This window comes from Grampus griseus (assembly GCF_964374135.1).
Source record: "Grampus griseus genome assembly, chromosome: 10".
NCBI lineage: Eukaryota > Metazoa > Chordata > Mammalia > Artiodactyla > Delphinidae > Grampus > Grampus griseus.
The window spans coordinates 68855625-68883320 of record NC_139004.1 but is presented as its reverse complement, the minus strand read 5'-3'; the positions used below and the strand labels follow the sequence as shown (position 1 = coordinate 68883320).

The 27696-nt window shown below is 54.5% G+C and overlaps 1 protein-coding gene and 1 pseudogene across 2 annotated transcripts; one reads left to right on the top strand and one right to left on the bottom strand.

The window, feature by feature from the left end:
* Positions 1-276: 276 nt before the first annotated feature.
* On the top strand, positions 277-27258 carry TKT (transketolase). The gene is made up of 14 exons (XM_082664298.1): positions 277-453; positions 9709-9826; positions 10646-10759; positions 11564-11661; positions 15916-16107; positions 17978-18096; positions 19569-19762; positions 20505-20669; positions 21831-21987; positions 23825-23955; positions 24559-24642; positions 24750-24843; positions 26146-26268; positions 26969-27258. The coding sequence occupies exons 1-14, from the start codon at positions 347-349 to the stop codon at positions 27142-27144; spliced, it is 1872 nt and encodes a 623-aa protein (XP_082520424.1). The 5' UTR covers positions 277-346; the 3' UTR covers positions 27145-27258.
* LOC309829041 (dihydrofolate reductase-like) lies at positions 23263-23661 on the bottom strand (annotated as a pseudogene). Its single transcript has one exon. The product of its transcript is annotated as a dihydrofolate reductase-like (transcript).
* Positions 27259-27696: the final 438 nt, after the last annotated feature.

The window sequence follows — 27696 nt, the reverse complement described above, 5'->3', positions numbered from 1 at the left end:
AAGCCTGGCAGCCCGCAGCTGCCCCGCAGATTTCGGGGGAAGGAAAGAGGGACGGAGAGGTTAGGCGGGCGGACAGCATCGGGCTGGGTACAGAGACTCCCAGGCTCCCGACGGTCTCGGTTTCCTAACAGCGCCGGAGGGCTGGGGCGGGGCTGCCTCCGCTGGTCCGGGGGCGGGGCGGGGCGGGGCAACCTGGGGTGATGCCGGCGCCCCGCCCCCGCGGGCGGCTCCCGGCACTCTTAACGCGCCCCAGCGCTGCGTCCGGCCTTAGCAGTTGCCCGCAGCTACGCTGCGCTGCGTCTCCGCGTCCTCGGCCTCCCCACCCTCCCGTTCGCCCGGCCGCGCCATGGAGGCCTACCATAAGCCAGACCAGCAGAAGCTGCAGGCCCTGAAGGACACAGCCAACCGCCTGCGCATCAGTTCCATACAGGCCACCACGGCGGCCGGCTCGGGGTGAGTGAGGGCGCAGGGCGAGGGCGCCGGGGCCGCGGGCACGCCGGCTCCGTGTCGCGCTGCACGGTGCCACCACGAGGGAGGCGGCCGGGGGCGCGGTCACATGGCGGAGCGCGCGCCTCGCAGGTCAGCGCCGGAGGAGCCTTCCGCCGCGCCCGCGCTCGACCCGGCTTCCGCCCGCTGGGGCCCGGCTCCCAGCAGGCCTCAGGCCGGCTCGGCCCCTCATTCCCCGCTGCTCAAAGGCGCAGGGGACGCGCGGCTACGCACTGCGGAGGCCCCTCGCCGGCCGTGCCGGGAAGGCCACCATTAGTGCCCACTCGCCGAGAGACAAGCCCTGTACCGTGCCCTCGGCACGCGCGGCCCCAGGACCCTTTCCTCCCTGGTAACTGGTAACGTTCCACCCACATGTGAGGAAACTGAAGCTCCGAATTTGTCAGTTGCCCGAGGTCGCACGCGGCGAGATCTGGAATTTGAACCCGTGCTGCCCAACTCGAGAGCACCTGTTTTAACCCCTCATCTTGCAGACGAGCCTGGGGGCCCCGGCCTTGTCCCTACCTCAAACTACCTGTCCCCTTCTCCACCTCACATTCCTGTTCAGAGTCACATTCCTGCCACTCTTGGCTTTGGATCAGGGGTGCTGAGACTCCAGGAGTGGAGAGTGAGGAGGAAGGTGGCCACGTGGATGCAGAGCCCTGGCATCCCTTGTGGAGGGAAGGTCTAAGATCTCCTCTGGGGTGGGGGCAGGAGGAGGGGATGGGGTGGAGGAGGGGAGACTTGGAAGGTTAAGAGAACCAAGAACCAAGCCCCAGGGCCTTGGGGTGAACATACAGGGCCAGCCTCCGGGTGCACTTTCCTCAAGTCAGAGGCCCATCCCCCAGCGTTCTTTCCCGACAGCCCTAATGGCTCAGAAGATGGAGAAAGGCTGTTGCCCATCCCAAGGAGCCTTCTCTGAAGATGGCCAGTTGCAAGGGACAGTAATGATAACTGGCCACTTTGCAGCTGGAGGCATCAGGTGGGGTAGTTGAGAGGGTCAGCTACTGAGTCGCTTCAGAGCCTGTTTCGCCGCTCTGTAAAATGGGAACAGTAGTAGCGCCTACACACTGAGTGGTTTTCAGGATTCCAGCCCTTTGGGGCGGGGCATGAGGCTGCCCAGACAGCATGTGATGGGTTCATGAAATGATTTTGAAGTCTGACTGGGGAATGGTTTCCAGAAACCTTCCCAGCCAAGTCTTCTTGCTTCTGGCTGGTACCCGATCATGTGGGGTACCCCTTGGCCAGGCAGGGACCTGGCTTACTCTTGGTGCCCTCTCCCCTGCCTGGCACACAGTAGGTCTGCACACCTATATTGCTTGGTGAGTACTACTGGATCCCCTTCCCTTGACCACTTTAGGGGATCATTTACCCTGCAGAACCTTGTTGAGCCCTGCTGTATGCTAGGAGCTCTCTAGCTAGATTCCTGACGGTCTAGCTGGGGGGACACAAAATAGTGTTACACTTCCGAGCATCTTACAGGTCTAGATAAAACCTGTAGACAATTACAGGGATCTTGAGTGGTCAATAAGTATCCCTGGTGTGACACAGAGCATCCTTTATTGCTAATATTATCTTATGGATTCTGAGAATAACCCTATGAGACAGATGCTGTCATATCACATTTTATAGATGAGGAAAGTGAGGCTAGTGTGTTGAGTGACTTGCCCAAGCTGGTCATTGGTAGCTGTTCCATGCTGTCCAGTGAGGGGCTCCCGTTAACCAAGAAGACTTCTTGGGCAGGCAGGCAGCACCAGGCCAGAAAATGGAGAGAAACTAGAAAGGGAAAGATAAGGCACAGTGATAAGGGATCTCAGTCAGTTTGAAGGCACTTGGAAAGAAATGAAATAACATTTACAGCTGGGGGAGGGGGGCTCCCAAAGGGAGAGGGTGTCCAATGGGTCTCCTGGGTCTTTGTTAGATAGTTAAACTCTGATTTCTATGGGGAAAAGGTACTGGATTGGCAACTAAGTTACACCCAGGTTTACACTGTAATGCCTTAGGGAGGAACTCACTGAACTCAAAGTGTCCATTTACAAAAAGAAAAAGTGCAAGATACAGTGATTCCTGTTCGTTTTAAGCATGCGTAAAAAGTGCAGGAAAGAAATACTTAGGAAAAAACATGCTGCAAGGCCCCCCCAAAAAAAAGAAATACTTAGAAAAAACTTAATTTTTCAGAAGGAAGTAACATTACTATTACTACCTCTTTCACAAGAGATTTTGAAAGGCATGTGCCAAGAGCTCTGTGTGCACACACACAAAAAAAAAAACAGTAAAGGAAGACTTGAACAGGTCTCCAGATGTTGGTTTTGAGGCCGGCTATTCCCTCACAGCAATGGGTGCGGTCCATCAAGTGAAGGCTCAGCTTTGAGGCCCCGGCTCTGTGCAGTCGCGGCCAAAGTGACCATCCTGTCAGGTTGTCTCCTTTCTGGGGGAGCTTACACCCCGGTGGTGAAACAGCACTTAGGCCAAGGTCTTTTCATGGTCACTGTGGAGGCTGGACTGACATTGGATCAGTGAGGACCAGGCCATGGTGTTCAGGATTCGGTGAAGTCCTGATATCTCGGTAGCTTTCCCCTTCCTGTGCCATCACTGACCAAGTGACAGTGGACGTCACCAGGCCCGGGAAGTGAGGACACTGGCCTCTGTGTCCGAGGAGCTGAGGGACAGAGCCTGCACAGAGGGCTCCTTGTGGCAACACCCACAGCTTCTCCAGGTCACCTGCCCCTCCCTCCGCATGCTGGGGGAGCTGTGGCAGCCGTGGCAAGGGTCCAGCTCATCCAGGCTTTAAAAGATAAGACTTGATGGCCTTGTCAGAGGGGCCCTTCCTGCTGAGGCTCATGGTGGAGATTTCTGAGTTCTCAGCAAGCAGGCTAGACTGGCATTATCCAAACAGTGCTGAGTGTCATCTGAGGACGCCGTCAGAGTCAGGCCCGGGTCTGGCGGTGCAGGCTGTGCCTAGACGTCCCCGGGACTCTGACCCACAGTGTTGGGGTGCGTACTCGGAAACGTAAGGTCTGGCCAGGCCTGGCTGGTGGGCACAGGGAGACGAATCTAACCCTGGCTGTGTTCCGACTGGCTGTGCCCTTGTCAGAAAGACCCTTCCCATCCCAGGGCCTCAGTTTCCCCATCTCTAAAGGAGAAGTTCACAGATAGGTGGTTTTTGAACTGGGTTTCTCCGGGGTGGGGCTGGGGGACCAGAATGAGCAAGCTCTGGGGTCCTGCCACCTCCTGTTGTGGGTTTCATGTCCTGGGGGATTCACGTGACCTTGAAGTGGCTGGAAGTACATCCCTCCCTGCTACCCAGTTCTGGTGCTCTGAGAGGCTTTGAGTGCTCTCTCTGGGCAGAAAACTGCTGCCTGGGCCTGCTTCTCCATTCTGGCTGTCTTCACCCCAGCCTGGCCCTGACTGAGGCAAGAGCAAGCCCGTTGAGATTACCCCAGCAGCAGCATTTCCCAACTCTGTGTGAGGACACCCGGCTGTCCCGCAATGACCCTGTTCTTTGCCTCTGAACTCAGCAGGGCTGATGGGCAGTGCTTCCTGAAGCTGGGAACCTGGTGCAGCCACCTGGCTAGGGTCTGAGATGTTCTCCTGTCTTCCCATGAGCTGATCACACTGTGGCCCCTGGACCACCAACTCTGACTCCCCTTGACTTTGCCTCTTTAGGCAGAGGCCTGTTGTCACTAGAGCCCAGTCTCACAAAATCAGGAACTCCCTTATTGCCACAGACAACAGCTACCAGCCCTGGACGCTGGGTCCTTAGGCAGACTCTGTGCTCCCGCCCTGAACAGTGAGGTGAAGTCCACTCCATGGGGTGGGCTGGTGGGAGCTGGCGGTCGCCCCAGCATGTGGGTCTAGCTGGCGGGGGCCTGCACTGTTTGGCCTTCTTGCTCAGAAGTCAGTCTCACCCGTGGCCTGGCTGTAATCTCTGAGGGCTGCACAACTGGCTAAGGGAGTGTGGCTGCTCAGGTATTTCCTCTGCTGGGCTCTGAGCACCTTCTTCCTTTTAAAGGTCATCCTGTTATAGCTCTAGTGAGGTATAATTTTCATATCATAACATTCTTAGTGTATGGTCCAGTGGCTTTTAGTAAATTTAGTATATTGACAGTGACTTACAATAAGTTTTAGTGAATTTACCACTTCCCCTTTTAACTCTAATGGATATTTCATATAAATGGAATCCTACAGAATGAGGTCTTTGGGGGTCTGGCTTTTTTCACTGAGCACAATATTTGGAAGGTCGTCATGTTGTAGCATGAATTAGTACTTCATTTCTTTTTATGGCTGAATAGTCCATTGTTTGGATATACTACATTTTGTTTATCCATTCTTCACTTTCTCTTAGCATTTTGCTTTTCTCCTAGCTCTTCTGATGGTAGACTGTGTGACCCTGGGAAAGGTACTTCCCCCCTCTGTGGACCTTAGTGGTCCCATCCTCAAAATGAGAAGGAGGTTTGACTTCGTATCTGGTATCTTTAGAGCTGATATTTACTGAGCAATTGCCGTTTTCCTATGCACTGTGTCAAGCTCTTTACACACAAATGCTACCTCATTCAGTCAGATTCTGCTACTGTCTCCATTTTACATTGAGGAAACTGAGGCTCAGAGAGGTGACATCCTAGAGTCTTGGAGCCAGGATACATCATTTATGTGTGCACTCTTTGTTCCAGATGCTCTTCAGACCCGAGGCTACAACAGTGAAAAGACTCAAACTCCCTGCCCTCCTGGAGCTGGAGTTGCACCTAGGATAGACAGGCAACAAATAGCCACATAGTGTCAGTTGGCGGCAAGTATGAGTGAGGGGAAAAAGGTTTATTTGTTTTTTTTTTTAACGCAGTATGTGGGATCTTAGTTCCCCGATAAAGGATTAAACACAAACCCACTGCAGTGGAAGCACAGAGTCTTAACCGGTGGACCGCCAGGGAAGTCTTGAAGAAGGTATTTTAGATCGTGAGGTCAGGGAGGGCTTCTCGGAGGGAGTGGTGTGGGGCATAGCTCTGTTTCTTCACAGTCTGAGGTGTGGAGGCAGTCTTTCCAGACAGGAGCCAGCCCAGGTTGTTCTAGGAACAGGAAGAACAAGGATGGCTTGTGTCCTGGCATCCTGCGATTCTCTTGCCTGAGTATTTTCTTTTTTAATGTTTATTTTTTAATATATAAATTTATTTATTTTATTTATTTATTTTTGGCTGTGTTGGGTCTTCATTGCTGCGCGCGGGCTTTCTCTGGTTGCGGTGAGTGGGAGCTACTCTTTGTTGTGGTGCGTGGGCTTCTCACTGTGGTGGCTTCTCTTGTTGCAGAGAACGGGCTCTAGGCGCGTGGGCTTCAGTAGCTGTGGCTCGAAGGCTCCAGAGCACAGGCTCAGTAGTTGTGGCGTACAGGCTTAGTTGCTCCACGGTATGTGGGATCTTCCCAGACCAGGGATCGAACCCGTGTCCCCGGCATTGGCAGGCGGATTCTTAACCACTAGTTAAGAATGCCACCAGGGAAGTCCCCTGAGTATTTTTTTTTAATACATACCTAAAAAAGAATACAAATGATGTACATGTTATAAATAACTATCCTGGGTGTACCTACCTCCAGGCCTAAGAACTAGGACGTTATAGTGCTTTAGAACCTGCTGGGTGTCTCTCCCTACTCACAGAAGGAGGGTTTCCCCCAGAAAGAACTATACACTGAGTTTTGCATTTTATTGTTTTCCTTATAGTCTTATAACGTTTGTATAAATTCATAAACAGTGTGGTCTTCCCTGCTGTAGAGATCTGTCAGCAGTGTGCTTTGTTCACGTGTTGTATTTGTGAGATCTTGTTGAGGTTGTTGCATAGTATTCCATTATAGGAATATATTGTCATTAAATATCCTCTTTATTTCTTTTTGGCTGCGTTGGGTCTTTGTTGCTGTGCGCGGGCTTTCTCTTGTTGAGGCGAGCGGGGGCTACTCTTCGTTGCGGTACGCAGGCTTCTCATTGCGGTGGCTTCTCTTGTTGCAGAGCACGGGCTCTGGGGTGCATGGGCTCAGTAGTTGTGGCTCACGGGCTCTTGAGCGCAGGCTCAGCAGTTGTGGTGCACAGGCGTAGCTGCTCTGTGGCATGTGGGATCTTCCTGGACCAGGGCTCGAACCCGTGTCCCCTGCATTGGCAGGCAGATTCTTAACCACTGTGCCACCAGGGAAGTCCCTTTTTTTTCTCTTTTGAAGAGCTAACTCTTGACTTCGATTTTTAAAAATTGTACATTTGGTTCCTATTTCATAAATTTCCATTTTTTATCTTTCTACTGTCTTTGAGCTCACCATATTTTTTAACTTTTTAGGTTGGACCTTAACTGTTGGTTTTCAACTCATATTTCTTACTTTTTCCTTCAGGGACTTATTTCTTCTTCATAACAGATTATTTTTCTTTGTATTTTTAAGCATGGGAGAGGCTGTTGTAGTGCTCGCCTCCCTGGTTCATTTTCTGAGGCCTTGAGGCATGTGTAGGACATGTGTAGGGTGGGAGAAGGGCCATCTTCCAGCAGCTGGCAGCATTATCTGTTGATAATGGAGAGGAGCCCAGCCAGGGGGTGAGGGATCTTCTCTGCACTTTTTCTGCAGGGAAACCTGTGAGCAAGCAGAGTGAATGCTGAAGGGAAGGGTGGTGGTGGGGACATCTGGAAGAATGTCCTCCCAGAGGTGGGGGGCCTTTGGGAGACTTACCTAGGCCCAGCTGTAAGGCCTCAGCACCACCTTCATAGATTGAACTAATTAGGAGTAAGTGGACAGGTTTTGGAACAAACTTATAACCCCCATGCGTCACAAAGAGTTGCTTAGTGGATAAAGTTCCCTGCAGCCTCCCACCTTGCCCACACCCCTCCCTGCCTCTTGCCAGTTTACATTCATGGGTTTGTCCTGCACAGCACCTTGGGGTGGGCCCCCGCCCACAGTTGTACCCCCAGGGCAGGCTGGGGTTACAGGAGAATCTCAGGCCCTCAGACCACAGACTCTGTACACTGAAGTTCCTCTAGTAAGTTGCACCTAAAAGTAACTGTCTCCTGTGTGTTCAGCAGTTTACGGTTTGCAGAGCCCCATCTCAATTCTCAGCTCATTTCTTCCCTCCTGCCTGCCCCGTGGTCCGCAGAGGGTCGCGGTCCCAGCCTGCAGATGAGGAGTTGGAGGCCCTGAGAAGTGTGGCATCTCGTCTTCCAGCAGATGGTGGTGGCCGATGGTCACCTGGGCACTTTGAGTTCATTGTCTTAGGGACCCCCCGCCATCCCCACACAGCACCCCATTTACAAGTGAGGAAGCTGAGCCTCAGGGAGGGTGAAGCATGTGCTGAAGTCACAGCCTGAGTGGCCCATATCCCCACCCTGGGACACCTCTCAGAGGGAGTTCCCTGAAAGCTCTGGGGTGCGGTGGAGCAGACACCTGGCCCCCAAGGATCCCTTATTCCGTATGTTTTTATTTGGCAGGTATGAAGGTAGGGCTAGTAGTGTGTCCGGGATGCAGGCTTTGGAGGAAATATAGGCTCAACCCCCATGGGTCTCGCAAGGAATGGTTCAAATCAACTGCTTCTCAACTTCTGGTGTCTCTTCGTGGGTGACCTCCCTCCCACCACGTCAGCTTTGCCTGGGCCAGGCACAACTCCACCATATGCAGAAAGTGCTTGTGTCACAGCCCTTTCTCCCTGAAGCCCCTTCCTGGGAACCGCCAGGTGGGCAGGGCAGGCCAAGCTCCCGTCCGTGTCTGCCTTCTTTCTCTTGGAGCAGTTTGGCCTGCTCTCCACCCACATCCTTCCCCCGCTGTTCTCCTAACAGGGTCATGACTTTTGAAAGAGGGTTCCTCAGGGATGGGGCTGCCCTAGGAGGGGAAGGGCAGGAGGTCAGCCTGGCTGGTGTTGACTGGGGTGTCCCCCAGCTGAATTCTGCGCTAGCGACAAGGGAGTTGGGTTCCTGCCAGGCGGGGAAAGGTTTCTCGTTCACATTTCCTCACCTCCCTCTTTCAGGTCTAGTGTCTTTCCCCATGACCAGGAGTTCGTAGAAATGGTTAAGTATAAGACGATTGTGTGCTGGGGATGTGGGTACTAAACCAGCATGGGCAGTTCCGGATTTCTCTACTAATGTGTCTGCTCTGGGAGTGACTCACCCCTAACCCGTGGTGGGAGCCGGCTGGCAGGGAGGAGGGAGGCCCACTGAACTCCAGGTGGTGCATGTGCCCTTGGGTTTGGCAGTGGGCATGTTTTAGTGTGAAGGGCCTCAGAGCAGCGGCAGAAGGCTGCGCTGAGCTGGCTGAGCTGCATGGAGGGAGCGGCTGGGAGGCACGTGCCCTGAGGCTGACATTGTAATCAAACTGCGGACCAGAGGCCTTCAGGAATCACAGCTGTCCTGCCGGGAACTCCAGTCTCCACTCCTGGGCGCTGGGGCTGAATCAATCAAGTGGGTCCTAAGAAACCCGAATAAGTCACATCTCTAAGACATAATCCTTGTACGTTCCCTGGTTAAGTCCTTTGCCCAGTAGCCATTCAAATAACTGCAGCAAATAGAACAAGAGCCTGAAAAAGGGAGGCCCGTTGAGCCACCGCCCCAGGCCTGTCTCAGGCAGAAGGAGTTTTTATTTTTTCCAGGATTGTAGCCTTTGTAGAAGATAAGAGATTGCTTTGCCTTTTAAATTCTGTGCAGAAACATGGTTTCTGGTGGCTGTACCAGCCCTCAGAATGCCCATTAAAAGCCTGCCGAGTAGCCCAGTGATGCTCTTGGAGAGCCCGAAGGCCCAGTTTTCAGACTACCAACCCTGCGGGTGGAGGCTGCTGGGAGCCTTCGTCCGTTAGCCCTTGCCCAGGGCCGTAGGAGGCCCAGCACCCCTGGGGGCCTGGGAGGCCAAGTTGCCCCGACAAGTGGACAGAGTCCTGGGCAGTCCCACTGGGACTTAGCTAACTGTTCATAGAGGGGCCACCGCAGTCTCCTGGACCCCTCCTCCTTTCTTACTCTAGTCCAGCCCCAGAATTCTTCAGTTACCATGACTCTGAGGGTCCAGACTGTTGGCCCCTGGGAGGGTGCAACCCCCATGCTGCCAGCAGTGCCTCCTTGAGACCCCATGTAACCCTCCCAGGAGGGAGGAGCACGTGGCTCTCTGACAAGCCAAGCCCGTGACTCCTTGGGACCTGCACCCCCAGGTCCCTGTCTGTGGGCGTGAGATAAGCCCTGTAGATCAGGGGTTCAGGGCTGTGATGCATGCGTTTGTCTCTCTCCTGGGCCACAGCCACCCCACGTCATGCTGCAGCGCCGCCGAGATCATGGCTGTCCTCTTCTTCCACACCATGCGCTACAAGGCCATGGATCCCCAGAGCCCTCACAACGACCGCTTTGTGCTCTCCAAGGTAGGAGGCCAGCCCTCTGTCCTTCACCTGGGGCTGGGTGGGCCCTGAAATGGTGAGAAGGGGACCTACCTCCCTGGTGTGAACCCAGCCCCTCACCACTCTTCTCCACCTGCTCCGCCCGGCCCCTCCCTCGGTGTCTTGCTCTGTGCTGACCCAGCTGGTAAACTTAACCCCAAGCTAAGGAATAAACAACCGAATTAGTAGGGGATAATGGAAATGGTCTGGGTGTTCCAGCCATGTTTGGTGTTGACAGGCATGACTGGAGTCCAGGTCGGGGGTATAGCTTTGTGGCTTTCTACACGCGTCTCTGCTGTGCCAGTACCCAGGCCACGCTCGCTCCCTCAAGAGTGGTGTTGCCCTGCAGTAGGGTTTGGGATGGGGCGCACTGACCACCTCCCCCCGCCGCCCTGCTTGAGAACCATAGCCACAAACTATGTCATGAAACCCCGAAATCCACCTGTACCCAGGCCTGGCTCCATGGCCTCTGGTCTCCTGGGGTAGGCATGAGAGCTTAGAAGTCTGTCCAGGTCCACTCACACGCCAGAACCCAGGGATTAGGGCTGCCGGCTGCCTGCTGGGGCTTTGGCCTCGGGCCTCACAGCTGCGCTCCCCCTGCACCTGTCCTAGGGCCTGCTCCGCCTTGGCTGTGGGAGCCTTGGGCTGGAGAGGGATGAAAGGAGGGAAGGTAGCCTTCACTTGCTTCCTTTCCTGAAAGGGATACCCAGGCCGGTAGGTTCGGTTTGGCCAGGCCCCGGGTTTCGGGGCGTGGTGGGAACAGCTCCTCATCTGACCCATCCCCCCACCGTCCATCCCCTGCAGGGCCACGCAGCGCCCATCCTGTATGCCGTCTGGGCTGAAGCCGGCTTCCTGCCCGAGGCAGAGCTGCTGAACCTGAGGAAGATCAGCTCTGACTTGGACGGGCACCCTGTCCCGGTAAGTGCACCCCACCAGGAGCCTCTCCAGGCCTCTGGTTCCACTTCCTGTTTCTCAAGGCATGCGGGAAGGGAGCAGGGCACCCACTGAGGAGCTGAGGGGGTGTTGGAGGGCAGAGGAGGGCATTAAAGGAAGGAAGAAGCAGGGGTTTGGGGGCACGCTGTTTACCCCAAGCTTGTGCTGCAGGGTGAGACTTTTAAGGCCCCAGCCCAGGGCACTCTGGGTCAACTGCAGGGAGGGCCTCTCCCCAGGCACCAAACACCGGCTTCCCTTCCCTGCTGGGCCTCCCTGGCCACTTAGACACAGCTTGGGCGAAGAGGTTCACCAGGGATTCTCTAAGGGGGTCACAGCAGGATGCTGGTGACATCCACGGAAGGGGCCCGGTGTGCTCCTCGGGCCGCTGCAAACGTTTGGAGTTCATGGGGTTACCATGGAAACTGTGATGCCCCATCTGGGCACCCACTAGGGCCAAATACTTCAGTTTTGTCTTGAATTCTCCCAACCACTGTGTGAGGTGAATAACGTGGGCTCTGTTTACAGGTGAAGGAACCAAGGCCCAAAGAGATTCAGTCTGTGGCCTGAGGTCACACAGCTCCCTATGGGCCGAGCTGGTATTTGAACCACACCCACAATTACTGCTGTAGGGGAATAATGAGAAGTCACACTCTGCCTTCTGCAGACCTGCCTGCACCCCGTGTATGGGTGGGGTGTGGCTTCGAGGCTCCCAAGGCCACAGGGCTAGAATCCTGGGAGGCATTTCTGGGAAACATTGCCTGTGGTAACTGTAGCCCTCTGTCGTGACAGAAACAAGCTTTCACCGACGTGGCCACGGGCTCCCTGGGCCAAGGCCTCGGGGCCGCTTGCGGGATGGCCTACACGGGCAAATACTTGGACAAAGCCAGGTAACACTCCCACTCCCCATCCCCACCCACGATGGTTTTGGGAGGGGTCCTGGTGGCCCAGCTTTACTCGCTGGCCCCAGGCACCTCCTTGCCTGCCCAGGGCGGAGTCGGAACTGAGTAACTAACCGTGCATGTGTGGCATGAGGCTGGTACCAGGACCAGCTCCCTTTTCAGATGAGGAAATAGGCTCAAAGGAGTGAAGGGACCTGCCCAGAGTCCCTGGATAGTGACCGGTAGGGCCAGGCTTGCGTCCAGAGCCACATGCTCTTTGGCCAGAGCGCTTTGGCTCACGAGTTCCCGTGTTCCCCCCAAGCCTGGCACCTGGACCCTGGAAGTCTTAGGTGGGCCCACCTCTCGATGCCTGACTAGGTGCCGAGAACCCAGGCCGGAGCCACTCGCCTTTACCTCGGGAAAGGAGAAAAGGGGGTGTTCCGGGGGTGTTTCTGGGCCTCCCTGACCCCTACGTGGCAGCCAGGGAAGAGATGAACCCTGGAGAGAGTGGCCTGTGGAGGGTGAGCAGCCTGGTCAGAGAGGTTTGCTGCTGCAGCACCAGGCAGCTTGGGAGAGAAGCCCCTCGAGGCAGGTTTCAGCTGCAAGGCCGTCCGCCGTGGCCTGCAGACAGGCGTCTGCTGCGGAGGGGAGGCGTGTCGGCTGCAGGCTGTCCGAGCGGTTTCTTCACTCCTTTACCGTTTAGGGCCCTGTGCTCTGTGCTTTATAGGGTTTCACCTTGATGAGGTGATAAGGTGCGTACAGCTGCCCCTCTCACAGGTGGGGAGACCGAGGTAAGGTGTTTGCCTTATGGTGGAGGCAGGATGTGAACCCAGGGTGTGCATCTGGAGTCCATATTCAGGGTCCCCAGGCTGCTCTGAGGGGCCTGAGGGAAGCACAGCAGGCTCGGGGAGCCCTGTGGGCGGGAAGCTTCCCAGAGGAGAGGCCGAGGGAGTCTGGCCTGCAGGCGGCAGGTGGCTGCAGGGAGCCTGACTGGATGCTCCACCCCAGTGAGCGCCTACTGTGTGCAGGGCAAGCTCCTGAGACAGCTCTCCAGGAGGTGGGCTGGGGCTGCGAGGCCCTCCAGACTCAGGCCAGTGTTACCTGACGGCAGAGCCTCCCGGGCTGGGCTCTGGGGCCAGGCTCAGCTACACCCAGAAGTGATTCACCATGCAGTGAAGAAAGTCACAAAGAATGGGATGTGTGTTTAAGAGTATTTTATTTGGCACAGAACCAGAGCTGTGAGTTAATTATTCTCTACAGTTGCTTGAAATAATTCCTCGTGAAGGGTCGTTTCCTGACCCTAACATAATGGGAAAAGCCAGTGTAGGGAGATAGCGTTTAGCTGGGTTCTCAGTGGCCAGGGTTGGCTAAGGCTGAGGGGTTAAGGGAATTACCAGGCTGCGCCAGCTGCCAGAGGTCCTGGATCCAGCCTCCAGTCAGGTCTGTCCAGCCATCAGCCAGGGAGCACACATCCAATTGGGTCTGTCCCATTTCTCTTTTCTTTTTTTTTTGGTTGCACTACATGGCTTATGGGATCTTAGTTCCCCAACCGGGGATCGAACCTGGGGCCCCGGCAGCGAGAGCACTGAGTCCTAACCACTGGACCTCCAGGGAATTCCCCATTTCTCTTTTAAATAATTTTTTTATTATAAAATACATACTAATCTAAAATACAGGAATGCATTAAAAAGAAATGAGGGACTTCCCTGGCGGTCCAGTAGTTAAGACTGAGCTTCCACTGCAGGGGGCATGCGTTCACTCTCTGGTCGGGGAATGAAGATCCTGCATACTGCGAGGTGTGGCCAAAAAAAAAAAAGAAAGAAACAAACTTCTTCCTTATTCTTAACCACCTCTCCCCCATTTCAGTCTCACTTAACAGTGTATCCTATTTCCTCCATGTTATTGTGAGAAAAAACTTAATGGATTTATAATCCTAGTATTTATACAATTTTACCCAATGCTTTTTAGAAAAATCTGAACACTTTCTCACACCCTGTCAAGAGCTAGTGTTTGTTTATTTTATTTTATTTTTAGTTTTGGCTGTGTTGGGTCTTCATTGCTGTGCGTGGGCTTTTCTCTAGTTGCGGCGAGTGGGAACTACTCTTTGTTGCGGTGCGCGGGCTTCTCATCGCGGTGGCTTCTCTTGTTGCAGAGCATGGGCTCTAGGTGCGTGGGCTTCAGTAGTTGTGGCACTCGGGCTCAGTAGTTATGGCACACGGGCTCAGTAGTTGTGGCTTCCCGGCTCTAGAGCGCAGGCTCAATAGTTGTGGCGCACGGGCTTAGTTGCTCCGCGGTATGTTGGATCTTCCCGGACCAGGGCTGGAACCCGTGTCCCCTGCATTGGCAGGCGGATTCTTAACCACTGTGCCACCAGGGAAGTCCAAGAGCTAGGTTTAATGACTGGATACTGTTCTGTTTTATGGGGATGCTGTAACACGTTTAGACCGTCATCTGTTGTTGGATATTTGAGGTGGTTTCCCAACTCCTGCAGCAAATGTTGGCCGTCTCGTTAGGGTCTCTTCTCTTCATGGTAATTCAGGACTGTGGGCATTTGTAGCCCTACCCTGAATCTAACAGCTTCAGGAAATATGCGGCCTCAGGGTTAGCCCTGGCTTCTGCAGGGCCCCCTTTCCTGTTCACAAGCACCCCCAGTGTCTCCCCACACCGCCTTCCTGACTTGAGTCTGAGGCTATGCTGGAACTCCACGCTTGGCCCCAGTTCAGGTTCCTTGGAAGTGGGTGTGGGGTTGGGAAGGCAGCCAGTCTGCTTCCCTGGAATCCCTTTTTGGGGAAGTCGAGTTCCCTACAGGTTTCTCTGGCTTAGCCCTGTCAGGCTGGTCATTTTCGGGAGCTGCTGTGCCAGACCCCACCCCTGCAGTGTCTTTGGGCCCCCCCTTGCAGCCTGCAAGACACAGCTTAAGATAAGCCTCTGTGAGTGGGACCTTCTGCTCCTTGTGGGGGAACCAGTGGCCTGGCCTGCTGGAGGCCGCAGAAGCGAAGGTACGGGCCTAGCGTGGCAAGGGGAGGATGCAGGAGCCCTCCCTGACCTGGAGGCCTGCAGGGGTGCTGAGTCATGCTGGCAGCACCACAGCCGTCCCCGCCTCTCTTCAGCTCCCCCTGCCTTGGCCCTGCAGCAGGGAGGCCTGGAGGCCCAACCCACTCAGCAGCAGGGCGGCTGCATCCCTCCGAGCCGTCCAGGCACCAGCCTCGCTCCCTGGGGTCACGCATCTGGACTCTGGGCAGGGGAAAGGGGGTCTCGGCATCCTGCTGCCCCTCCCCCTGTGTGCGATCCTAGTCAGCAGGGAGTGGACAGTCTGGGCTGGGCAGTCAGGCCTGTGTTTGAATCCTCGCTCAGCTGCTCCCCAACTGCATGATCTTCAGGCAGGTGCCTTGACCTTTGAGCCTGTTTCCTTGTCTGTGTGTTTTCTTGGGAATAACAACTGCACTTACCTTCTCTGAGAGGGTTACTCAGTGCTAAGCAGAGTTGGGGGGTTGGGGGTTGGGGTCAAGGTCCCTGAACTGGTCTCCCTGCCTCCAGCCTCACCCCTTGGCTCCACCCTCCCCAGCCAGGGAAGGTTCTGTTTCTGGGTAATTTATCGCAACCTTATTGCTCTTTTTACCGTGTCACACTGCCTTTGGAACAATCATGGCTGCCTGTTTTGAGGGCAGGAGATAGCCCCTGGGGTGGAGAAAGCCTAGGCCCAGCTCTAGTCTTGGGTAAGAACCAGCCCCAGAAGTTTGGGAGGAGACCATCCTTCAAGGCACCTGCCGACACCATGATCCCGGCCTTCAAGCCCCCTCGTGCGTGCTCATCTTCACCTGAAGCCTCCCTCTAGGGTGCATCACAGATGGCCTCCCTGGCCCAGCTCCTCTGAGCAGAAAGGTGCTCTGTCTCCCTGGCCCACTTAGCGAGTCCCAGGGCTCCCCCAGCAGTCCTGGTTCACGGTGGGGTGGAGAGAAGTGGGTGCGCGGTGCGCTCCGGCAGCGGGCGGCTCAAGGCCCTCCCGCCCAGCCTGCGTAGTCAGCCCCTGCGAACCTCACCATTTTCTTCATGCCCTAGCCACTCCACACTGCTGTCTGGAGCTGTTTCTTGGCAGCTGGTACTACTTTCTGGAGCTCCTGACAGCTTCCTTCACAGCCCCTGCTCACTGGGTGTGGACTTGGGGTGGGCACAGCTGTTGCACGTCCCAGAAGGAAAGGCCAGGGGCACGTGGGCCAGGCAGGGGGGCCGGTCTCTAAGCCCCCCACCCCCACCCCCCCACAGCTACCGTGTCTACTGCCTGCTGGGAGATGGGGAGCTGTCAGAGGGCTCCGTGTGGGAGGCCATGGCCTTTGCGGCCATCTACAAGCTGGACAACCTCGTCGCCATTCTTGACATCAACCGCCTGGGCCAGAGCGACCCCACCCCGCTGCAGCATCAGATGGACGTCTACCAGAAGCGCTGCGAGTCCTTCGGGTACGTACGAGGCTGTGGCCTGAGCACCCTCATAGCAAAGGATACCTCTGTGCCAAAAGCTTTGCAGATGCAGGGGCTGAAGCCAGAGGTTAAGCCCCATCAAAAGAAGGTCTCCCTTCAGGGTCTGACTCACAGGGCATGTGGCCGCCCTGGCCAGTGCCATGGATCTGTGGGCTGAGGCCCAGCTCTGAGCAAGTTCCTTTATTTGCACGTTGGGTGGTGTGATGGCTCTCAGAGCTTCCACATAATGTGATCTCACACATCCTCACCTTGTTCTTGGGTGAGGAGGCAGGAGGTGCACAGTGTGGACCAGGCTCGCTCAGTACGTCAGGCCACTGGTTACCTCCTGTGACAGGAGGAGGAACAGGCCTCTCATAGGGAAACGGGAGATAGGATTTCCAGATTTCCCCCATGGGCCTTGGATGGTTGTGAATTCAGAGTCACGTGTTACAAAGCAGGGAGGTCCATCTGGGCGGGTGTCAGCCAGAGAGGGCCTCACCTTGATGTCCCTCCCCTACCCCAAATACAAGTTCTGCAATTGGGCTCTGAGGGCCCAGGGCCTTCAAGGCCACCCTTCATAGATGAGCCGATGACCAGGGAAAGTCGAGTTGGAGTTGCAGTACCTGATCACACAGCGGACACAGGGCTGTTATCTCTGAGTGACCTTACAGAGGGAGAAAATGAAGAGAAGAAAGATTCTCTGTTGGACAGGGGAAGAAACAGCCACAACATGCCTCAGGGACAGACCTCCTCAAGGCCACATCGGGCTGGGGACTTGGAGTATAACCCCGGCAGCATCCTTGGGTCTGTGTCCATAACCTTGTGGCTACGAAGCCAGATTCCTTAAGTCCTGGCTTCATCACTTAACTTGCTTTGCGGCCTTGGGCAGATTACTCCACCTTCAGTATGTCAGTTTACATGTCTATAAAATGGGGACAACAACAGGTTTTGGTTTGTTTTTAATAATTTGCTTTTATTCTTTTTTTTAATTTATTTTATTTATTTATGTTTGGCTACGTTGGGTGTTCGTTGCTGCGCATGGGTTTTCTCTACTTGCATCAAGCGGGGGGCTACTCTTTGTTGCGGTGCGCGGGCTTCTCATTGCGGTGGCTTCTCCTGTTGGGAGCATGGGCTCTAGGCACGCGGGCTTCAGTAGTTGTGGCTCGCAGGCTCAGCAGTTGTGGCACATGGGCTTAGCTGCTCCGCGGCATGTGGGATCTTCCAGGACCAGGGCGCGAACCCGTGTCCCCTGCATTGGCAGGCGGATTCTTAACCACTGCGCCACCAGGGAAGCCCAACAACAGGTTTAAATGGGTTAATATGTGCTCAGCCCTGTGCCTACATAGAGTGGGCACTCAGTAAGTGTGAGCTGCTACTTCTGTTACTATTAATCTGCCAAAAAGTGTCCCAAAAGGGATTGCCTGAAAGAGAAGGGCTCCTTCCTCTGGATGTTTGACAACATGACTCATTTTATACAAGTTTCTGGCACCACGTCCACCATCTATGGAGTGATCGGATGTGTCCCTTAAATAAAAATTCATCAAAAATCTAGCAGTAGATTCCAAACCCACTGCATTGTCCTAAAAGCAGCTTTCAGTAGGAAATGAATAGCTCAGGAATGAAAGACAGTAAGTAACTAGGCTTTGCATTACTTAGGAGAGAGGAGGAAAATCTGTTCAAAGGCAAACAAGAGGAAGTAAAACAATGTGAAAAGAGAAAATTAAATGCAAATCGGAATCCGGCAGGTTTGAGGCGCCCCAGCTCCTCCAGCTCTTTTCCAGATCGCAGCCGTGCAGTGCAGCGAGGGCAGGGCCTTTCCCCAGGGCCCTTCTCAGGGCCCTCGCCCCTCACGCCCTCTTTCTGTCCCCAGCTGGCACGCCATCATCGTAGATGGACACAGCGTGGAGGAGCTGTGCAAGGCCTTCGGGCAGGTCAAGAACCAGCCAACGGTCATCATTGCCAAGACCTTCAAGGGTCGAGGCATCACAGGTCTGTATGCTCGAGTCTCCTCCCACCCACCACCCCGGGACTGGGCCCTGCGGCTGACTGAAGGGGGGGTGGTTTAGGAGGCATATGCCTCTGAGAGCCCGTGCCTGGGGTTGAGCCAGCCGCTTCCTTCCTCAGCAGAGTGCACCCAGTCCAGGGAAGGGGGAGCAGGAGACTTGCTGGGCAGCGTGGCTGAGCTGGGATTTAGAGCCTGGTTTGGCTGGTCTCGACTGGGGGTCATGTGTAGGCAGGAGGAGAGGGAGGACTTGGGAAGGACTGTGGGTAAGGAGAGAGGACACTCCCTGCCTGGCATCTGCAGAGCGACCTTGACAGCTCCAGTTGTCTGCCCTGAGCCGAAGGGCTGATGCAGGGAGCCCCAGGAAATCCTGGGGAGACCTAGATTCTTCCCTAGGAGGCAAGCAGGGTACCCCTCATGCAATGGAAAAGTGATTCCAGAGGCCTGTGCAGGTGGGCAGCCCAGGAGCGTCTGGAAGATGGTTCCTGTGCCCGGCCTGAGAGCCGTGCAGACATAAGCCCCTCCCTAGGACCTAGGCACGGGCTCCAGACCCTTGCTTGGGGCTGGGATGGCCCTTGCCCATTGTAACAATGGGAAGATGGGGCTAGAAGTGGCCAGGGACTTGCCCAGGGATACAGGGAGTCTGGCACTAAAAGGGCTAACTGCAGGCTCTGGGCTGGCTTCACTGTGCCATGTGTCCGGCTCTCCCCCTGCCCACCAGGGGTCACGTCCCCCTCTGCCTGTGTGGACTTGAGGTAAATGAGGATATTCACTGGTATCTGGGAAGAAGTGCACAACTCTGGAACCTTCTGGGAGAGGACTCTGGGATACAGTCATGGCCTCAGTGCCGCTGATGCTGACTCCTCAGGTGTTACCACCACGTGGGATCTGGAAACCTCAACTCCTGGGGGCTGCTTGGTTACTTCTTGGCTTTCTCCAGGCTGTGGTGACATCTGAGGTGACCTTAGAGGAGAGGGTTATTAAGTCTCACTGGTCCCCACACGGCAAGATGCCCCCCCACACAGGGGTTGCACCTGGGGGCTTACAGAGCCCTGTCTGCCGCTCACTGATGCATAGGTGACCTTGGCGGTGCTCCCCCCGCCCTAGGCCTCAGCTTCCTCTCCCAACCTATGCAACAAACTGAGTGTGATTTCTACAGCAGACCCCACGCTGTGCAGGCTTGGGGTGGGGAGGTGATGCAAGGAGAATGGGATGGGGCGGCATGCCAGCAACATTCATCTACCACACGTGCCCCCTCCCCACTGGGAGCTCCTGGGGGACTGGGCTGCTACTCAACAGGGGCCTGCAGTTGAGTGCTGGTCACCATGGTCCTCCTTCCCTGACCCCCATGGTGGCCTGCCCTTGACGTGTGGAGGGTTAGGCCCCCTCGAGCAGCTTCCTGGCCCTCTGGGAGCTTTCATCTTACCTGTCCCTCTGCCCTCCTACGTTGTACCCATAGGGATAGAAGATAAGGAGTCTTGGCATGGGAAGCCCCTCCCCAAAAACATGGCTGATCAGATCATCCAGGAAATCTACAGCCAGATCCAGAGCAAAAAGAAGATCCTGGCAAAACCCCCGCAGGAGGACACCCCCTCGGTGGACATTACCAACATCAGAATGCCCACCCCACCCAGCTACAAAGTTGGGGACAAGGTACCCAGTTGGGCCTCACTTTTCTGGACTGGTTGGGCTAGGGTGGCAGCGGTTCTCTGGTTCCCCAGGGCTGGGGCTGGGAAAGAGAAGAGAGATTAGATTAGTTCTGGGTGAGGAGGAACCCTGAGATGTTGCTCCTGCCAGTTCTTTCATGGGGTCAGCCAGCTCTGGAATTATTTACATGCAGAGAGGCTCAGAGAGGGCAAGGGATTTGCCCATAGTCACACAGCAAGCTACTGGGATCAAAGCTGACAGCTTCTGAGTCCCCCCCCAGCCCCGGTCCATCATGGCCTTGGCCTGCGCTCAGGACTCCCCCACTTCTGGCCAGGCAAAGGCAAAGGGCAGGCCTGCCCGGCTCTGGGCACTACCCCTTGTGGACCCATCAGTGCCACCTGAGTCAGGCTTTCTGACTCCCAGGCCCTCAGTGTATTCTCGTGCAGAGTGGGGCGCGTTCACAGGCCTCTTTCACAGGGCTGGGGAAATGGGGTTGTTAGGACATCTTTTCCAGCTCAGATGGTTCATAGCCGGGCTGGAGACAAGAGGCTGCACCCAAGACATTCATCGTTTTAAGTTCTTATTGGCACCCTTACAGAAGTTTCCATAGGGCCATATGCTGCTGGGCTTCCTTTTTCTGCTGTTTTACCCTTTTCCTCCCTGGTGGAAGCTATGGCCCAGAGGCTGAGCTGGGCTCCAGGCCACATGCCCCCCGAGGTGCTCAGCCTTCCCACTCTCCTCCCTACAGATAGCCACCCGCAAGGCCTATGGGCAGGCCCTGGCCAAGCTGGGCCACGCCAGCGACCGCATCATCGCCCTGGACGGGGACACCAAGAATTCCACCTTCTCAGAACTTTTCAAAAAGGAGCACCCAGACCAATTCATCGAGTGCTACATTGCTGAGCAGAACATGGTGGGTGCAGCTGGGGTCTGAGGGGTGCAGGGGCAGGGCTGAACCCCTCCTGTTCCCTTGAGCAGCCGTGTTTGGCAGTGCCAGGTGCCTGCTAGGCCCCAGAAACAGCTAGGACCCAGCATTGACCCTTGACCTCCAGTAACTGGTGGGGGAGGGGTGTTGTGACACCTAAGGGCTGGGTGAGTGCACACGGGGGAGCTGAGCAGGGGATGCTGCACGCAGGCCAGTCGTTGTGGTGGAGGGGCTTTCTCTGGGGGTAAAGGGCCCTCCAGGCGGAAGGGCAGGCACAGCCAGGAGGCTGGAACTAGCAGCCAAAGTCTGCTGGGCCCTTTTATGCACGAGGCTTTGGCCCTTGCTACCCTGTGGAATACAGAGATGAGAGAACTTTGTGGACCCCTGTCATGCACACAGTTGGGTTAACAGCTCCTTGTCAGGATCTATGGTTCTTAAATAAGGAACAGTGTTTTGTCCTGTTTTTCAAAATATCCTGGCCGAGGAGCCCAGCCTGGCCTGCAGGCCTCTAGGAACTGGGAGCTTCCTCCCCCTGGAGACCACCTGACTCTGCTGCATCCAGAGTTCTTCCTCCACCTGAACCTGAAGTTGTCCCTGGCTTCCAGCCTTGGCAGCTGGAGGGGCCGGGGCCGGGGGGTGGGGGGCTGGGGAAGGAGGGCTCCTGTCAGCTGGTGGGTTTCAGAGCTGTGGAGGCGATGCCAATTTAGAACCAGTGCCTGCACTCAGTGCTTCTGGGCCAGCATTTGGGGCCTGGGGCCTCTGGGCATACAGAGGGCTTGCGAGGGCTGGTCTCTGCAGAGGCCTTGGGGTGGCAGGCAGATGGTGGAGGAGACTTGCAGAGGCCTGGGAAGGATGGACCATCCATGCTCAAGCTTACTGGCCTGCTCTGTGAAAGGCTTTTGTTGCTAGAAAAGTGTTCCCCAGGAGAGTGATTTTAAGAGAACTTGTGAAATTACGATTTCAAGTTGAAGGAGTTTGGAAACAGACTGTGGAGTCCGTGGGCGCACAGGATCACTTGCATGGGAGGAGGAGAATTAACAGTTACTAGGATGACGGAACCCTCACCTCCCAAGAGGTGGCCCTGGGGGTCCTGGGCCCCCTGGCCACCCTCTCCCTCCTCTGGGCTGACACCACCCACTCTGCCCCCAGGTGAGCATCGCTGTGGGCTGTGCCACACGTGACAGGACGGTGCCCTTCTGCAGCACCTTTGCAGCCTTCTTTACGCGGGCCTTTGACCAGATTCGCATGGCAGCCATCTCCGAGAGCAACATCAACCTCTGCGGCTCCCACTGCGGCGTGTCCATCGGTAAGGAGCTGCGGCCGGGTGTCACACCTGTGACGTCCCCGGAGTTCTTTTTATTTTATTTTATTTGTTTGCTTTTTCCCACACATGCACATTTATTAAACATTTTGAGTACTTTACACAATTTGCTTCTTTTACTTAGCAATTTTTGGCATTTTTCTGTCAGTACTTCATTCTTTTTAACTGCTGCAGATGTTACATTCTATAGACATATTGGTTAGTTATTTCTTATTAATCAACATTTGGGCTGTTTCCAAGTTTGAAAAAGAAAGTTGCAAGAAGTACTCTTGGGTCCATTTCTTTGTTCAGGATTAATTTCTAGAAGTGGAAGTTCTGGGTCCAAACCCAGAATACTTTGAATTTTAATTGATATTGCTAACTTACACTCTAAAAAGGTTGTACCAATTTATAAGGCAGAAAATGCTATTTTTTTTTTTTTGGATACTTAATCTAAATCTTTGCTAAAGTGATGGGTAAAACATGTTTTAATTTTCATTTTTTAATTCTGTGAAGTTTAGTTTCTAACTTACTAATTTTGGTTTCTAGCAATATTCATTCTCAATTTTCACCTCTTTGAATTTTTAATTTTAGCCATTATGCTTGATATTAGGTTATTCTTTTTTGTAAAGAGCAGCCAATTCTTATTCTATCATTGTAGCATCCCATGCAATCTCATTGAAGATCAGAAAGTTTTTTAAGATCTCAGACCTTCTCCTTTAACCACCGAAAAGGTAGTCTCGTACCTGCCTCTTTACTATCTCTGTGGAGTATCCTGGAGTTTTCAACTTATTGACTCCTAGTCTGAGTGAACAGAATTTTTTTCAAAAGTGTGATATAAAGTAATTCACAGTCCCTCTTTTGATGTAATTTTAATAACTGAATGCTAACTCTTCTGTTTATAATCTATTTCTGACCTTTGGACCCATCTGCCTAGCTCCTAGCTCTATAGGCTCTGGTTTCAACTCATGCTGCCAGGGGACGCTGCCACTTTGGGCTGTCTTGGTAGATATTCTACCCTAGGCACGTGCTGGTCACCTATTCTTGACTCTTGATGGGCATTCAGGCAGTTACAGCAAGAAATGTTTCACAAATGGTATCTGATACCGTCTAGTTAAGATTAATGGGGAATAAAAGTACTTTGCTTAAAAAAAAAAGTACTTTGCTTAGAAATAATTATCCATAGATCTAAAGTCAACAACAGTCTCCACAACAAAAAATACATAATTTTTTTGGGGGGGGGAGGAGGAGGCTTTAAATAGATCAGAAATCAGTTTCACATTAATTGTTCTTTTTATATACTTCAAATGTGTACTTAATGCCTTTCTCCTCCTGGACATCAGAAGGAACACCTGGATACCTTATAAACGGAACTGCCTCCCACTATCCAAACCCCGTCCACTTTATTTGTTAATTCTGGTTGCTCAATAAATTTTAAGGCATCATCCAGACTTTTAGCAAGAAAACGAGCTCCCTGTGGAGGTTCCCTGAGTTCTCTACTGAGAACTATATTAATTCTGTCCTTTTAAAGGTCGATTCTTCTCTGGAATGGAGAACCAGGTTTTCCCACCCATAATCACCAAATTCTGTTTACCTGAGCAGGGGCCAGGGCAGGTCCCCATTCTTGCCGATGCCCATGTTCTGGGACACAGCGACAATGCAGTTTAGCAGACGAACCATGACGGTGGCAGAAAACACTTCCGAGCTAGCACGTCACACTGCCGGGGATAGCCTGCCAGCTTGGCGCGAAATTCTGTCCCCGGACTTCTGAAACAGGGTTTGGGGCCAGGATTCCATTCCACGCATGAGGTCTTACTTCAGCATATCCTTTCCCACACCCCAGGGGAAGATGGGCCCTCCCAGATGGCCCTGGAAGATCTGGCTATGTTTCGGTCTGTCCCCATGTCAACCGTCTTTTACCCAAGCGATGGGGTGTCTACAGAGAAGGCAGTGGAATTAGCAGCCAATAGAAAGGTAGGTCACTTAACTGTTCTTTCTTCGCTGGCAGCTAGCGCTTCCCTAAAGGGACGGGAAGGGAGGCCAGTATGCAGGCCCAGAGCTGATCATTTGCTGCCCCAGAGTGGTGTCTCCTGACCTTGCACTGGTGTTGTGGCTTGGAGGAGTTAGACCAGGAAAAATGAAATACACACCACCTTTCCTGCTGCGTGGCAGACATTGCTAATTGATCACCGCTCTCTTTCACCACTGAGCATCCTGGCAGCCCCTGCCAATCCAGCAGTTGATGCCTGTCTGCCCTCCCTGAGTTGAATTCTCCAAGACGGAATGAACTGAGTCCTGAACAAGAGCCACGCTGCCATTGACTGGAATGTCTCACATGGCTCTCGTCCCTCTGAGGGCAGGGGGCGAGCCACAGCACTCTGGGGCGGGGGGCGGGGGGGGGTGCAGTCCTTGGAGGCCAGTCTACCTGATGGAGAAGTTATCTTCCATCTGGGGCTTGGGGCTGGCTGTCACGCAGGAGGAATATTTGGAGAGGCACGTGCTGCAGAGGAAAGACTCCAGTCCTCAAGGTTGGAAGTCCTGCGTCCTGAAATCCTCAGTTATTCTGTTTCATTCCAGGGCATCTGCTTCATCCGGACCAGCCGCCCAGAAAACGCCATCATCTACAACAACAACGAGGATTTCCAAATCGGACAGGCCAAGGTCAGTGTGGTTTATGCCCCAATGAGACCCCGCAGAGAGAGCCTGAGGTCGGGACCCACCCCAGTCTACCAGACTGTGAGCCTCACTGGCCCCCATGTTGCCCCCAGGTGGTCCTGAAGAGCAGGGACGACCAGGTGACTGTGATCGGGGCTGGGGTGACCCTGCATGAGGCCTTGGCTGCTGCTGACCTGCTAAAGAAAGGTAAGGAGGGTGGGACCCACATAGTCTTAGATGGGCTGCTAACTGCAGACCCGGTCTTGGGTGAAGAAAAATCTCGTCGAATTAAATGATGAGAATATTACTAAAAGCCAGGCTTGGAGCACTCACTGTGTGCCCAGCATGGTGGCCAGATCAGAGGCCCTGGAGCCTGAATCTACTTAGCTGGCTGCTAATTAAGTCTGTTATTCAGCATCGTTGTGCCTTGTTTCCCCATCCATGATGGAGGTACTATCACCTTCCCCACGGGGCTGTCCTGAGGATTTAATAAACGTGACCTGGCATTATTATTATCATTGCGAGCTCACAAGCGTTAGCTGTAGGGAAGACAGGCATTAGCCTCCCCTGCAGTAGAATCACAACAGATTTCAGCCGTGCTGAGCACCCAGGAGAGGGTGGACATGGGTGTCCTTAGGAAAATGACCTCAGGGCTTCCCTGGTGGCGCAGTGGTTAAGAATCCACCTGCCAGTGCAGGGGACATGGTTCAGGCCCTGGTGCAGGAAGATCCCACATGCCGCGGAGCAACTAAGCCCATGCGCCACAACTACCGAGCCTGCGCTCTAGAGCCTGGGAGTCACAACTACTGAGCCCATGTGCCACAACTACTGAAGCCCACGCACCTAGAGCCCGTGCTCTGCAACAAGACAAGCCACGGTGACTAGAGAAAGCCCGCGCGCAGCAACGAAGACCCAATGCAGCCAAAAATAAATAAATTTAAAAAAAGAAAAGAAAATGACCTCAGATGTGAGTAGGAACTGATAAGCAAAGAGGGTATCGAAGAGGCCCAGGCAGAAGGAACAGAGCTCTGAGGAACTGGGGGGAGGGCCAGAGCAGGAGCGAGACGGGCTGGAGATCCAGGGGGAGGGTTGACCCATCCTCCTGACCTGACACTGTCCTGCCTGTACCCACAGCTCCCCTCCCCACCACCCCACATGCCCTCACTTTACCTCAGGGCGGACCCCTGGAGGCGGCCGTCCCTCTGGCTTTCCCTGACAGTCGGTCCAAAGGCCAAGATACTGCAGCCCAGGGCGTGAGGGGAGAGAGGAGGCGCTCCTTTTCCTGCCTGAGACCTGCTGCTCCTGTTAGGCCAGGGAGGCTCCGAGGTGGAGGGGTGGGTGTGGAGGATACGGGCATCACAGATCAACAGAGGAGGTGGCCGAGCCATCGGGGGTGGGCAGCTGTGTGACAAGCCCCCTCGCAGGGTGCCCATCAAAGGCCCCCAAAGGGCAGACCCATGGCGCCCAGCTCCTTCCCCTCAGCCCGCCCTGCTTCTCCTCCCCTCACAGAGAAGATCAACATTCGCGTGTTGGACCCTTTCACCATCAAGCCCCTGGACAAGAAGCTCATTCTCGACAGTGCCCGTGCTACCAAGGGCAGGATCGTCACCGTGGAGGACCACTACTATGAAGGTGAGAGAGCCAGAGACACACAGGTTGGGAGGGCTGGGGGCATAGGGCTGGACATCCTCCTTTATCCCAGCCCCAGGAGGGTAGCTGCGGCCCAGGAAACCCAGAGCAGCTGGGACTTGGCCTCTTAACAGACCTCAGGCTTGGCCTGGGGACCCTTGAACTCAATGGCTGGAATGGCTCCTTGGATCCCTGCCTGACCCAGGAAGCCCGAGAGGGTTCCAGCCGTGCTAAGAGCACACAGTGGTCATGTCCCTGAAGTACCTGAAAGTTAAGGCTGTTGTGCAGAATCAAACCGGGAAAGCGACACAAATTTCTGGCTTTAATGAGTTTTTCACAAAGCCATCCTCTACAAATACACACTACTCTCTCCTCCAAAGCAGGCCCCGGGGGAATAGATGGGCTTAGACCCTGAGATCAAGTGCAGATGTCGGTTGATGACAGCTGCCCAGAGGATGGTGTTAAATATGATTCAGAGGCCATATTTGGGCTTATGAAAAAAATAAGTACTGTGATTGGTGATGTCTGCTCTGGCTACAGGCATAGGGCACGGTGGTTGGTATATATGCCATCCCCCCATCCTTGGGAAAGGGAATAAACTCAGACTGATTCAGGGCCCGGGGGGGCAGCTAGGGGCTCTGGGGACCCGCCCACTGCTCACCTGAGGCTGCATCACCTGACTCACCTCCTTTCCTTTGTCCAGGTGGCATAGGTGAGGCAGTGGCCTCTGCAGTAATGGGCGAGCCTGGCGTCACTGTCACTCGCCTGGCTGTCAGCCATGTGCCAAGAAGCGGGAAACCAACAGAGCTGCTCAAGATGTTCGGCATTGACAAGGACGCCATCACGCAAGCCGTGCGGGGCCTGGTCACCAAGTCCTAGTGGGGGGTGTGGGGTACAGCGTGGGAGTGAGTTCTACACATTCCTGAGATCCCGGCAGAGGTGCTCAAAGATGTACCAAGAGGAGTCATAAATATATGTTTTGAGAAAAATGAATTGGCTCCTGAAATGTTTTTTCTTTGATGTGAATGCAGCCAGTGCTGGTTCAGAGGAAGAAGGGTGGAGGGAGAAGTAGGGAGGTTGGCGCAGTTGGTTCTGAGCTGCTGCTGCTGCTTCCCAAGCACCACCAGGTTCGCCTGCAACCTGCCTTCCAGCCCAGAGGTGGAAACTCTCACCCTCAGCTGGCCCGGCCCCAGGGGTCTAGGGAGCTGCCTTATAGTCTGACCTCTGTGGTCCGAGGTCTCCTGGGGTAGGGAGGACACTTGCTTATTGTTCCAGTTCCTTCCCATGCCTTCTTAACCAGCAACCTCAGAGAAGCAGAGGGAAAGAGAGAATGAAGCTCTCAGGTTGGCATCAGAGCTGCAGGCTTCAAGAAAAACAAGAATCTCCCACCCAGCACCACAGACCCAGCAGTCCTCAATTCCAAGTGTGCAG